The 13,056-nt window shown below is 47.7% G+C and overlaps 1 protein-coding gene across 1 annotated transcript in view; it reads left to right on the forward strand.

The window, feature by feature from the left end:
* Positions 1-2,242: 2,242 nt before the first annotated feature.
* Positions 2,243-13,056, forward strand: part of LOC147606923 (uncharacterized) — a 61,022-nt gene continuing 50,208 nt past the window's right edge. Inside the window, exon 1 of the mRNA XM_086791416.1 lies at positions 2,243-2,687. Within this exon, the coding sequence (XP_086647542.1) occupies positions 2,378-2,687 (310 nt within the window). The 5' untranslated portion in view covers positions 2,243-2,377. The remainder of the gene's footprint in view (positions 2,688-13,056) is intronic.

Below are 13,056 nucleotides of genomic sequence, written 5' to 3' on the forward strand. Positions count from 1 at the left end.
CTCTCTGCAATCACTGGGGGAAGCTGTAGGGTGGCTCTGACCGCATGCGGAAGTGGTGGGAAGCCCTCTCGAGGCTCTGGCGGCATGGCCCTTTTCTCACAAATAGAGGTGGTGATCCCACTTGGCACTACAGACCACGTGTGTGGTTATTCCCCCCCCCCCCCCCCCCCCCCCCCCCCCCCCCCCCCCCCCCCTTGTATGAAATAGCCTTCTCCTCATAGAGCGGCCAGCCGGGGGAGAAGTGCATCTTCCTCCACCTTTGATTCTTTGATCCCTGCCCCGTACATGGAGGCGAGTGTGTATCTAGCCCTGCGTGGTTGTATTCAGCCCTTCAAGGCTGGTTTTTTTTATCTAATAGAAGGATCTTTTCCCTGGAAAAGAAAAGAAAAGAGATACAATGGAGGCTACTGAATGTCTGATTTTATCATGATCTTGCTTCGGAAGTTGAAGACTGTCGGTAAGCATGCCACATGATGGATGAAAACTCACGTGATCTCCTCAGAAATGGTTTCACCTTTTGAGTAAAGAGGAGAAGAATTGGCTAATTTTATAAGATAGGTGTGAAAGGGAGTGATTAGAGATGACATTTGGCAGGTGTAACCATAGAACTTAGGTCCAGTCAGCCAAATTCCATTTGGTTGAGCCTAAAGAGCAGCCCCCGTTTGACATTAACAGGTAAAAACCTAGTTCTTTACTTGTCACATGCATTGAGGTTAGCTCTAGAGCAGCTGTGAGTCTCATCCCACCGGTCACTCGTAAAGACATGCAGTGTTACAGGAGTACAAAAAGCTACGAGTATGCATAAGGTTGAGGAGGTGGAACAGACCTTCATTTTCTAGCATGCTATGATGGCGGTATCTAGAGTGCTTGAACACAATAAACTTGATGATTACAAAGTTCCATAAATCTCCCCATATATAGTACCCCATATGGCAGGTTGGTTGTCGGACCTACCCATGACCACATGTATCCGCCAGACGGTAAGCATGCCACATGATGGATGATAACTCACGTGATCTCCTCAGAAATGGTTTCACCTTTTGAGTAAAGAGGAGAAGAATTGGCTAATTTTATAAGATAGGTGTGAAAGGGAGTGATTAGAGATGACATTTGGCAGGTGTAACCATAGAACTTAGGTCCAGTCAGCCAAATTCCATTTGGTTGAGCCTAAAGAGCATCCCCCGTTTGACATTAACAGGTAAATACCTAGTTCTTTACTTGTCACATGCATTGAGGTTAGCTCTAGAGCAGCTGTGAGTCTCATCCCACCGGTCACTCATAAAGACATGCAGTGTTACAGGAGTACAAAAAGCTAGGAGTATGCATAAGGTTGAGGAGGTGGAACAGACCTTCATTTTCTAGCATGCTATGATGGCGGTATCTTGCTTACAAGAGTGCTTGAACACAATAAACTTGATGATTACAAAGTTCCATAAATCTCCCCATATATAGTACCCCATATGGCAGGTTGGTTGTCGGACCTACCCATGACCACATGTATCCGCCAGATGGTGCATGTGCATCCATCTCCTCTTCAGGGAAGAACTTGGTCCCCTTCACGCAATAACTTTTGGTATGATGACTAGAGATGCATGCCTTTCTCTTCTGTAAAATTTGTAGACACGGAAAGATTATTGCATCTACACAACGGTTGAATGATATGGAGTCTGCACACACACTTGTCAGCTATAGATCATCTACAGTTGGAAAAGGCAAGTGGGTGGGCTATGCAGGTCATGCAAGGTAGACAATATCAACAACAAGGATGTCCTGCTCGACTCAGATTAAGACATTAGAATCTGCCAGATACTTGTAGCCATGGTGGAGAGCAAAGATTTATCATACAACATTCATCAATGGGAGGGTGAGGAGACCAGCATACACACCCCATCAGGGTAGACCCATATTTTAGACATTTACTTAGACCCTTAATAAAGAGAAGATTCTCAGCCGCCCATGTAACCTGATTGTCCTTATAGAGAGTTACTGCGCAACTCAAGTGCAGCAGTCAAAACCCCTACTTGGTTCCATCTCATTTCATTCCATGTTTACCGTGATTTTTTTTTGTTGGTAGGACTTATGCTTTCGGCATCTTCCCAAACCTCATCAGATGATGCACTACATTTGATTGTGGGCTGTCCTTGGTCCTTTGCAGATGCTATTTCATCGTTTTATCTTTTGTTTAATATAATTGTTCTTTGCAATAATCCTCTTGTTTGTGTGAATGCTCTTTATCCAGGTCCAATATGGCCAAATTCCACAAAGAATATACAAAAAAGATTTGTTTTTGTCAGGTTGCAACAACTCCACTTATACACGTTTGTGCACCTCTAGTTTATCTGAGGGTGCCACAAGTATTGAATCCAATAGCATTGGCATGAAATGTGGCTCTTCTCCCTTTGCCAGTCATGACTTACCGCATAACACAATTTTGGAGCTAAGTCTAAAGCCTGCTGGCTGGTTGAACTGCATATCGTCTGCTCCATCAGATGCATATGATTATCAAGGACTGGAGGTTATGGAGGTGGAAAGGAAGCTGATTGGAAATGGTGCACATCGTGAACTAAGCAGCTCAATAACAACCAGACTGGAGAAGAGTAAAGCATGCCACATGGTGATAGTGGAGAAGCTTCCATCTGGTGTCTTTGCCGACATGTTTGAGCTAGGTCGCCTTGTGGCACGTGGAGGTAGCTTCTCAACTTCTCAACCAAGTAATATCAGGACAAAAACAGAGTTTTTTCTTCAGTCATGGGAGTGAATGTCACATGCATCATCTTTAGTCATTGGATGCATGTGTCACTCAAGCATCAATTAGGGTTAAAGTCAGGGTTTTGTAGAGAATCAGCTCATGTTGTGAGCCCTAATTTAAAAAGACATAGAGGCTATGTGTAAATGCAATTAATGCAAAATGCAATTTAATATAAGTTACACAACTAATGCACATTAATGCAAATTTAGCTGACTACGTTGCTCAAGGCCCATTTTTTCTATAGACAAGACTCCGCTCTTTGAGCCTTCCCATTCTTCACATTGTCTACAAGCCTTTGGAGAGCAGCCAAGTGAGAGAAGATTCTAGTAAGATTCATTGTAAATATTTCAGCTTTGTAATATACAACATGTTAGGTTGAATCTCTTTCCTCTCTTCCTATTCTGTATATATTTTTAGTTTTGTGTTTATCACCAAAAGAGCAATCAGTGCATGAGATCAGGCATCTTGGGTACCCCACCTTTTCTGGTCCTGATGAGGTGCAGATGCTACCATGGCGGAGGATGTCGTGTCCTGACTACCTATGGGAGCGGGCTGCTGTACCATTGGCAAAGCTGGATGAGACTTATCACCTAAGACAAGGCTCCACAAGCCTTTGGCAACCAACAAATGCCTCATCATGTAAGCCCACAATAGGTAGTTAGTCCTATCGAGCTTGTCCTCAGCCGTAAGCATACCAAATACATCATTGCTAGCCATTGTTCCTGCAAAGAAGTTCGCTCACCCAGACACTAGAAGTGTCTAAGCATAGTGCAAGCAAAATGCCTACTGAATGCAAGCTGTATGGCTGCTTAGCAGCTCACTGAAAGACCAAAGACAACGGAGCGCTGACTGCAAGTGGTTCACTACCAAGGAGAACTAAGTGTTCTAAAATGCAGAATAATGTAGAGAAAGAAAGAAAGATATATTAAACGTCTACGAAAAGACCCAATGGGCCTATGAGACCAAAGTGATACAATAATGTCCATGGAATATCTCATCATGGAACGGAAATTAAAATAGAACAAAACTCTCTCACTAGAGTGATACAAAACTGTCCATGGAAATCTCATCATGGAATACTAGGAACATGACACGAGAGGAGCATCAATCCCTATTAGATGGTATACCACTCTCCAAAGTATCAAGCATGGGGCTAGTGAGTATGGCCGAGAGGTCTCCCTCAGCTACATCATGTGGATTGATGGTGGAGGATGTCCTGGATCTCGAGCTGAAGAGGACTGGCCGACTGTTGTTGGCTAGCTTCAGTGGACATAAACACTTGTATAATCCATCATCGACCTGAATTAAACTTGGCCGACTTCATCTATGTCCACACTAAGCCTTTCTTGAGCTTGGCTAGTGCCCTAACTCTAATGTTTATTTGCTGCAAATTAGGGATTTAGCGTAGGATTAGCATGTCCATGTGCATGAACATGACATCTGTTAGAATTGTGCATCTGTGTTATGAGGTTTACCCTATTTGTTGGGTATTTTATCTATTTTTCTCCTATTTTAGGATGTCTTGAGCAGTCGGCCAGCTCTTCCTGGAGTCAACCAGCCTCATTTCTTCACTATAAAAGGGGCCTCTCATATTCAATTGTAATCATCCATTCCCTTGCACATTGTTCAACATCTCTTGCTGGCTATTGCCATTGTAAAGCCTATTGCTATTATAAAAGGTGATCTTGTCCACAAGCTCTCTCTACTCTCTCTCTTGTTCAGTTTATGCTTCAGCTTGTGCATTCTCCAACATGGTATCATTGGTATCACTCGCTTAGGTTCACGCTGCTCCATCCTTCTGCAAACTACTCGCCGTCTTCTACTTTGCTGTGCATTTTGCTTCCATAGCTTCTCCGGCTGCAGATCATTCTTCTATAGTGGCTGCGTTTCTGTACCTTGCTACGTTTTCTGGTCCAGCCACCATCTCCTTGCTGTCAGCCAGCCCTCAAGGCTGCGTTTTGCTCTACAGAGGCAGGTTGTGAAGTGTTTTGGCTGCGTTTTCTGCTTCAACATCTATTTGTGGTGAGTTTCTTGCATGTGGTGCATAGTTGCCAGGTGTTTCATGAAACACGTTTCATGAACGTTTCTTTCAAACCCCAGACGTTTCAAAAATGTTTCATACAAAACGGGCCCAAAATTTATATATAAGTTTATAATATGTAAGAAATATGTTGCCTTCCCTGCAAAACAATATCAAATATGCATCATTTACACATTAAAACATGTTTTCAAGTTAAAACTAAAGAATCTGGGTAAAAAAAGCTTAAATCGTAGTCCTAGGTGGACACAAATGAAACGCGTTTCATTCGTACTGTTTAATTCATAACGAAACATTTCGTTTCATTCAAATTGAATGAAACGCTTTTCATTGCAACTATGATGTGGTGTTGCCAGACAAGTGGCTCTACATCTTCTTTCTCCATGAGTCCCTACCCTTATGGTAGGAGGTTCCTGGTGGTTCTAGGACTGTTTTGTTGTTGTCCAACCTCTTTCTCTCTCAGATTTGAGAGGGGGCTGATTGGTTCTGGAGCCTTGCTTCGTTGGAAAGCACTTGAGAGGAGTCTTGGAGAGCTGAGATTTGTGTTCTTTGTTGCTGTGGATATGGCTCCTCCCTGTACGAACAAGGATGATAAGTTGAAAGAACCCAACTATGCCCATTGGAAGCTGCAAATGCGGATCTGGTTCATCCACAAAGGTTTGTGGGATATTGTTCAGGGCAGTGTGAGAAGAAGCCCGAGCGTCCTTGGAACTCTAGGTAGTGAACTCAGGATCAAGAGGATGAATTCCTTGCGGAATTACAAGACTGGGAGAATCGGGATTCGAAGGCACATTCAGTGCTTGTGCGGACCATCACAGAGGAGGTTTCACCGGCCGTGCAAACTCTCACCAGTGCTCATCAGATATGGTCTAAATTGGAGGATCTCTTTGCTCGAGATTCGTCGATGAGGGCAGCTACCTTGCAAGGGAAACTCTACGGTTTGTTATTCCGACCAGTTACTGGCAATGGGTGTTGCTTTGTCCTCTGCTCAGCTGGCTGCACTTATCCTCACCAAGCTTTCCTTGGACTATGATGTGATTTCTCGATCTTTGAGGTGCTAGGTCACATGCACTCAGTTAGATTTTGATGATCTTAGCTCCCTACTCTTGGAGGAAGAGTCTGTCCTCGTTTCTTAGGGTAAGATAAAGGTGTCTCTTAACAGTTCTGATCGGGCACTTACTTCAGTTCAAAAGAAAGTTGGAGTCGCTGCTTCTCTTGTGGGAAGAGATGACATTTGTCCCAGGATTGTTTGTCCAAGAAGAAGAAGAAGACCAAGGGCAAGTCTTCATCTTATCAAAAGGGAAAAGACATGACACACGACAGTGATATAGATTCTAGTACCACTTCTAGGGCTCCTGGGGTGCTTCCTTGCCAGGAGGGCCTAGATGGTGTACTTCTCTAGTATACATGCAGTTCCCTCCATTTGTTTCTAGCCAGAGGAGACTTGTGGGTGGGAGAGGGGGATGATTGCAACTCCACTTATTACTGGTGCATGGGAACCGTGATTCAGAGTAGGCATCTGGCAGGACATGGTTATCTTTTGTTCCGAGTTCATTGTTCGAGTTCATTGTTCGAGGCTTTTGGGATGTGATGTTTTTTCTGTCCACTGTTGGGGATTATGGGCGTGGTATGTCCAGTAGCTCATCATCTATTCTTGGAGTTCACTGCACATTTGTGTGGGAATTCGTAGCCAAGCAAGTTCCTTGCTGTTCATGGTGGCATTTTGTTTTGAGGAAATAGGTTGGCGGGTGCTCTCTCCGAGGTGATTCCAGTATTCGCGGTATTGAAGGATCCATGGTTGCATCTTCATCAACTTATCTTCTTTAGACTCTTGTACACTATGAGCTGCAGAGGGAGTGTTAGAATTGTGCATCTCATTGTTAAGAGGTTTACCCTATTTGTTAGATATTTTATCTATTTTTCTCCTATTTTAGGATGTCTTGAGCAGTTGGCCAGCTCTTCCTGGAGTCGCGGCTAAGTCTTCCTTGAGTCGGCCAGTCTCCTTGCTTCACTATAAAAGGGGCATCTCATATTCACTTATAATCATCCATTCCCTTGCACATTGTTCAATATCTCTTGCTGGCTATTGCCATTGTAAAGCCTATTGCTATTATAAAAGGTGATCTTGTCCACAAGCTCTCTCTACTCTCTCTCTTGTTCAGTTTATGCTTTTGCCTGCGCATTCTCCAACAACATTCCTGCTGCTAAACTTTTGACCTTGGATTATTGTCATCGTCTCTTGTTGTTAGGACCTTTAAAACCCTTGGAGAAGGAATTGTAATTTCTCAACACAAAAATTAGAGCATAACATATAATTACACAAATTAAAAACATAAACCTTAATAAACCAAATTAAATAAACAAGAGAGATGAAAAATAGAATAGAGATCACCGTCTACACAAGATTGGGTTGAATCTCCCCTAGGATGAGTGTGGTCCTTATACCATTCACCCATATTTATATATATTAGAAAAAGCACTTACTTTCCAAAAAGATAATTACAAAAGCAAAGCACAAGTGCTTTTGAGTTTATGAGCATGCAAGGTCTACAAAAATTTAGCAAGTATTAATATAAAGTCTTGGTTGGGTCAACCAAAAGTATAAAATACTATTTGGTATGTACAAAGGTATAAGGCCTTAGCTTTACAAAAATATTGATGCCTAAATATGAAACCATAAAGGGTGTTCACATGTCTTTCAAAATATCCTATAGTGGTTTAACACATGTTCCACCCGGGATTAACACATAATCCGCCACTCATTGTTCGTCTTCATCCAAAATAATTTAGTCAGTGCACATAGCTGATTAAACACATCAAACTTGGCGGTATCATACCAACGCACACAGTTGATTCAATTGCATGGATGGTATGAGTGGATAAGATTTTGGTAAGAATGTAAAAACTTTTATGATATCCATTTGGCATAATAGGATGATTCAAGATATTTGATGTGTAGTGATATAGTGATGGTCTCTTGGTCAATAATAGACTCCGGCATAAGAAGTTCTTCTTGTTTGATCTGGATTATCAAAAATACCTTCATGTGCAGAATTATCCTCTTGCTCGAGAGAGAAGTTGTCATCATCATGGTCGAGCGAAAGATGTCGAAGAAGCCCAAAACAAGAATGCTTTGTACTTGAAAACTTTGATTTAATCGGCAAAAAGCAATGCTAGAAAAATCCTGGAAGTGTGCTCATAATAGTAATTATTGATGATGAGTTTGCTTGAAGCTCATGCTTGAGTCGTACTCCCTTTTGATTATAAATCGTATGAGATTTATAAGTTTTTGCGACAGGTAAGGCAAAAACGGTCCAAAAATTGTTTAGCTTTAAATAGTAAATTCTGTGAACTTAGATAATTAAGCTTTTGAAAGTTAGGAAAACATAAAGCTTTTAAGTATCAAAGGTTTTTAAGAGAAAAGTTTGAGTACTTGGAGCTTTTTAAACGTTCTAAATATAAATGTTAAAAGGGGGGTAAATTCTTGAAGCTTTTTAAATATGAGATATTCAAGCTTTGTTTTGTAAGCTTTAGAGTATATGGTAAGCTTATATTATAGCTTTATGTTATAAAGTTATATTATAGCTTTAATACTCATCCTGCAAGGACCGAAGGATTGGGCTGTCTGCCATGTCTCTGGAACAACCAAATGGAAGGAGGAGGTCTGTGATTCGCTATCCCGGCTTTATTCCATGGCTCGCGCTATGCTGGTAGTGCTGCGCGCTTAGAGTTGGCATTGTTGTGCTGCACGGAAATTGTTTGTTAATGTTGTACACTCACACCACTATATGCCACTATAGCACTTTTTTTTTTTCCCCGGAAAAACGATCCTTCTATTAGTTAATGAGAAAACGCCATAAGGCTACAAAGCTCACCTCGCAAGGAGGGATAAAAACACAGTGAACACCTGAGCTCCACCCCCGTGGCTGGCCGCTCTCTGGGGGGGGCTACATAGTAGTACATGTGGGAGGTGAGAAAAGCCAAACTGGAGGCCTATAGTGCCAAGTGACATCCTCGCCCCTCGTGGTGAGGAAAGGGCCAGGCTGCCACGTGCGGAGGAAAGCCTTGCGGCGCCCTCTCATGCGGTCCGAGTCGCCCTGGAGTTTCCCCCAGTGTCCTCTCAAGGTGTGAATGATGTCCACCCAGAGGGCCTGTATGACCTCCGCCGGTGGAGTGGCCTGGCGGTCAATGGCCTCCCTGCATCGGGCTCTCCATATGTGCCAAGCCGTCATGCTGCTGATCATCTCCCATCTGTGCTGCCCGACCCCCTCCTGAGGGGCTGCCGAAGAGAAGTCTGGCGTCGGAACCACCGCCATCGCCCTGTCAGAGACCTGGATGGTCGCACTGCCAGGGACGTCCTCATATCCAAGGGCCGGGCCGCTGTCCGTGGCCCAAGCCACCACACCCCACGTCACCAGCATCTCACCTGGTGAGCCTGCAAAAACCATCCTGAGAGCGCGCTGCCATACCTGTTGTGCCTGTGGGCAATCCCATAAGCAGTGCCGCTGCGACTCCTGTGCATGGCCGCACCGAGGGCAGGACGCTGGGTGTCTGCCAAAAGCTAGCCAAGCCCCCACAGCCAGTCCTCTATGCGTTGTGAGCCAGAGAAAAAGCGTCACCTTCCGGGGCCGGAAGCTGGCCCAAAGGCGCTGCCAGAAGTTTCTAAGAAAGGCAGGGGAGAGCCCCTGTCGCCGCCAATGCTCGGCCGCCGCCGCCGGGGTGCTCGCTATCCTGTGCCTCTGAATCCGCCGCCCCAGCCTCGCTGTGTACTGAAAAAAGGGGATGCCTGGGCTGGTGGGGGCCGAGTAGGGATCTCGCCAAAACCACTCACTTGGATCCCACTGAAGGCGAATAAGAGGCCTGCTGTCCCAAGCCCATAATCTCCAAGAACAGTCCTCCCCTATCGAGGCCGGTGAGGGGTCTACATGCCACTGTCTCTGATGAAAGCCGACCACCCGCACCCTCTGAAGAATACAACCCTGGAGCCCATCCAAATCCAGTCGTGTCCTCTGAAGCTGGCCACCCTCTCCCACCTCGAAAGTGAGTGGGGCGACTCTCTCCGCTGTGCCGCAGACCGCTAGAAGGATCTCATGCCGAGTAAAGACACCCATCCACTGTGGAGGTGGAGGACCCTGTACTGGGGTCCGCCACTCCCGGGGGATGGCCGCCTCAATGTCCCGTCTCATCGACTCTCTGCCCCTCATCCCACTGAGTCTCCTCTCCTGAGCCTCTAGAGGCAGCTGCTGAAAACATATCCAGTCGTCTAGGGACTGGGCTGGGCCGGAGCTCAACGGGCCCCACGACACGTGAGGCCGCGATCCAACCATGTGGCCGCTGGGAAGTCGAATCAAGGGGTTCCAGATAAATGGCTGCCTCAGGCGATCCTCATCGGTGCCCGGGGGAGTCTGGAAGAGTGACGGCTTCAGATGCGCCCAGGCCCTCAGAAGGCTAGCTGCAAAACGCTCCTCAAAGCCAAGGCCTACCGGACCAAAGAAAGTTCCTGATGAGCCTCTGCACCTGGCCAATGCACGCCTGCGAGAAGGCCCAGCAAGAAGTGATGTACCACATGGTAGCAAGCATAACTTGGTTGGCCACAACTACTTGGCCAGCCAGAGATAAACGAGCGGTACTCCAATACAGAAGCTTCTTCCGAATGCTCAGAAGAAGGGGGGCTGTCTGCTGCTCCGGAGATATGTCAATGCCCACGTAGCATCCCAAATAACGCACTGTAGTGCCGGGGGGCAGCCACTGAAAACCATCAACTGGCCTCCAAGTCGGGGGGGGCATAGAACTGACCCACAACCCACACGACTTGTGCCAGTTGATCAAAGCACCCGAAGCTCTGCAAAACCTGTCCATGGCTGAGGCGAAGCGGCGGAGGTTCTCCTCACCTCCCTGAAGATAGACAGCAGTGTCATCCGCAAACTCCGAGTCTAGGAGCTCCTCCGAGGTGCGGATGGGAAGCTGGAGGCCCCGCAAACCTGTATCCTGTGCCGTCAAAAAAGTGCTCATGGCCTCCGCCACAAAAAGAAAAAGAAAGGGCGCCAAGGGGCACCCCTGCCGCACCGAGCGCGAGAGCTGGAACCTCTCTCCGCGCACGCCCTGTATCAGCACCTGGCTATGAGCCGATGTGTAGAGTGCAGAGACCCCACGGATCCACTGAGGGGGGAAGCCCATCCTCTCCATAGTGCCTTCCAAGAAGGCCCAGTCCACCCGATCATATGCCTTCTCGAAGTCGAGAAGGAGCACTGCCAGATCCTCCTGCCGAAATCTAGCCAAAGCCGTAGCCTCCCAGAAAGAGAAAATGTTATCCAGAATGCTCCTATCCTGGATGAAGCCTGTCTGCGTGGAGTGGATGATGTCCGGAAGGTGAGGCTGAAGCCGCCTGCTGATCGCCTTAGCTAGGACCTTGTAGGCCGTGCCTAGCAAGGTGATCGGTCTCCACTGTCTAATCTCCAGTCTGTCTCCTCCCTCTTTGGGGATCAAGTGAATCAACCCCTTTGCCATGCTGTCTGGCATGACTCCCGACTCCATAATCTCCTGGAATGCCAATCTGAAGCCCCTATGTAATAGGCCCCAATACCTCTGGAAGAAAGCCACTGAGAGACCGTCCTCTCCTGGGCATTTGCCCCGAGGTAATGCCTGAAGAGCCTCCTCCAGTTCCGTATCCGAGAAGGGGGAGAGAAGGGAGTGCTGCAAATGGGCCGGCACAACCGGTCTCGTGAAGCTCCAGACTGCCTCCCGAGCCTCTCTCACCCTGTCATCTGCTGGCTCAGCAGAGAGAAGATCCCTGTAAAAATCTGTGGCTATCGCCCGAGCCGTGGGGGGATCCACCACAACCTGGCCATCAGCCTGCCGAAGACGCCTGAGACCCTCTCGTCTGAAGCGAGGCCCTGTCGCCTCAAAGAAATCTCGAGTCACTCTGTCTCCAGCCTGTGTCCAAAAAGAAGCCCGAGCATGGAATCGGAACTCCACCCTCCTCTCCTCGATGGATCTGATCTCAGTGCGAGCTGACTCCATCTGCTCTGAGATCCAAGGGCTCGTAGGATCCCTCTCCTGGAGTCTCTGGAGGGACGCTAGACTCCTCCGTAGGCTCCTCTCCTGCTCTCTGAAGGCCTCCAGACGGTCCAAGGCAGCCTGTCTGAGCATCCGACTGATCTCCTGCAAGCCACTGGCAAGATCGCTGGCTGCCGTTCCTCTCCTGAACTGCAGCTCCTGCCAGACCTGCTCAACTCTGATCGCAATCTCGGGCTCCTCTATGAGACAATCTGGAATCCGGACGCTCTGGCCCCGCTCTCCTCTCGTAGGGTCCTCGATCTGGAGAAGCACTGGAAAGTGGTCTGAAAACGAGGAGCCTGCAAGTATGCCCACAGTGCCACCTCTATCACAAGCCCACTCATCAATGTAGAACCTGTCGATGCGGGAAAGGTTAACTCCTGTGGCTCGTCTATCCGAGCGCGAAAAAGATAGACTCCCCTGCAACCTGCCAAACTCCGAGAGAGTCCACGGATCCTGCCCTCTCACCTGCAGCACTAGTTCCTCCCAGGCAGCGAGCTCCGGCCCATGAATGGTCTCCTGGTTGCCTCCCATCCTGTCCTCTGCATCCTCCAGCATGTTGCAATCCCCTCCTAGGCACCAGTGGTCTGCCAAGGGGAGGGACTGCCTAATGGTGCTCCAGAACTCGGCTCTCCCGGTCGCCCCATTAGGGGCATAGAAGTTGAGGAAGCCAATGCGGTCTTCCCCAACCCGAAGGATGATCCACTGCGCTCGACCCTGGACCAGAGTGCCAGAGTCCACAACCTCGGATAGAAGCTGCTCGCTGACTGAGATGCATACTCCACCCTGGTTCCCCTGGGAGCCATATGCCGGTGACCAAAAAGTGTGACTCCTGCCTGGCAAGATCTTCCCGCAGGTGCGGGTACGCCCGGCAGAAAGGTGGTGCTCCTGGATGAAAAGGATATCTATGGGTCCTCCAACGAGAGCCCTCTGAAGCAGCCGCCACTGGCTCACTCCTCTCAGCCGGCCCGGATGATCTGCCCTCCACTCTGTGAGTCTTGGGCGCCGGCTTGGAGGGAGAATAGTCACTGTCTGTCCGGGTGCGGAGTCTCTCCAAAAAGAGGGTGACCTGTGTCTGTGTCCAGCCCCACTCCGCCTTCGCCCTGTCCAGGGCATAGGCGTGAGACCAATCCTCTGCATATATGTATCTAAAGGTCGGCTGCACCCTCGGGGCGGCATGGAGGAGAATCAGTAGCACCGCCTCAGCTGAGGT

This window comes from Cibotium barometz, chromosome 56, assembly GCF_041138505.1.
Source record: "Cibotium barometz isolate CiBa-2024 chromosome 56, ASM4113850v1, whole genome shotgun sequence".
NCBI lineage: Eukaryota > Viridiplantae > Streptophyta > Polypodiopsida > Cyatheales > Cibotiaceae > Cibotium > Cibotium barometz.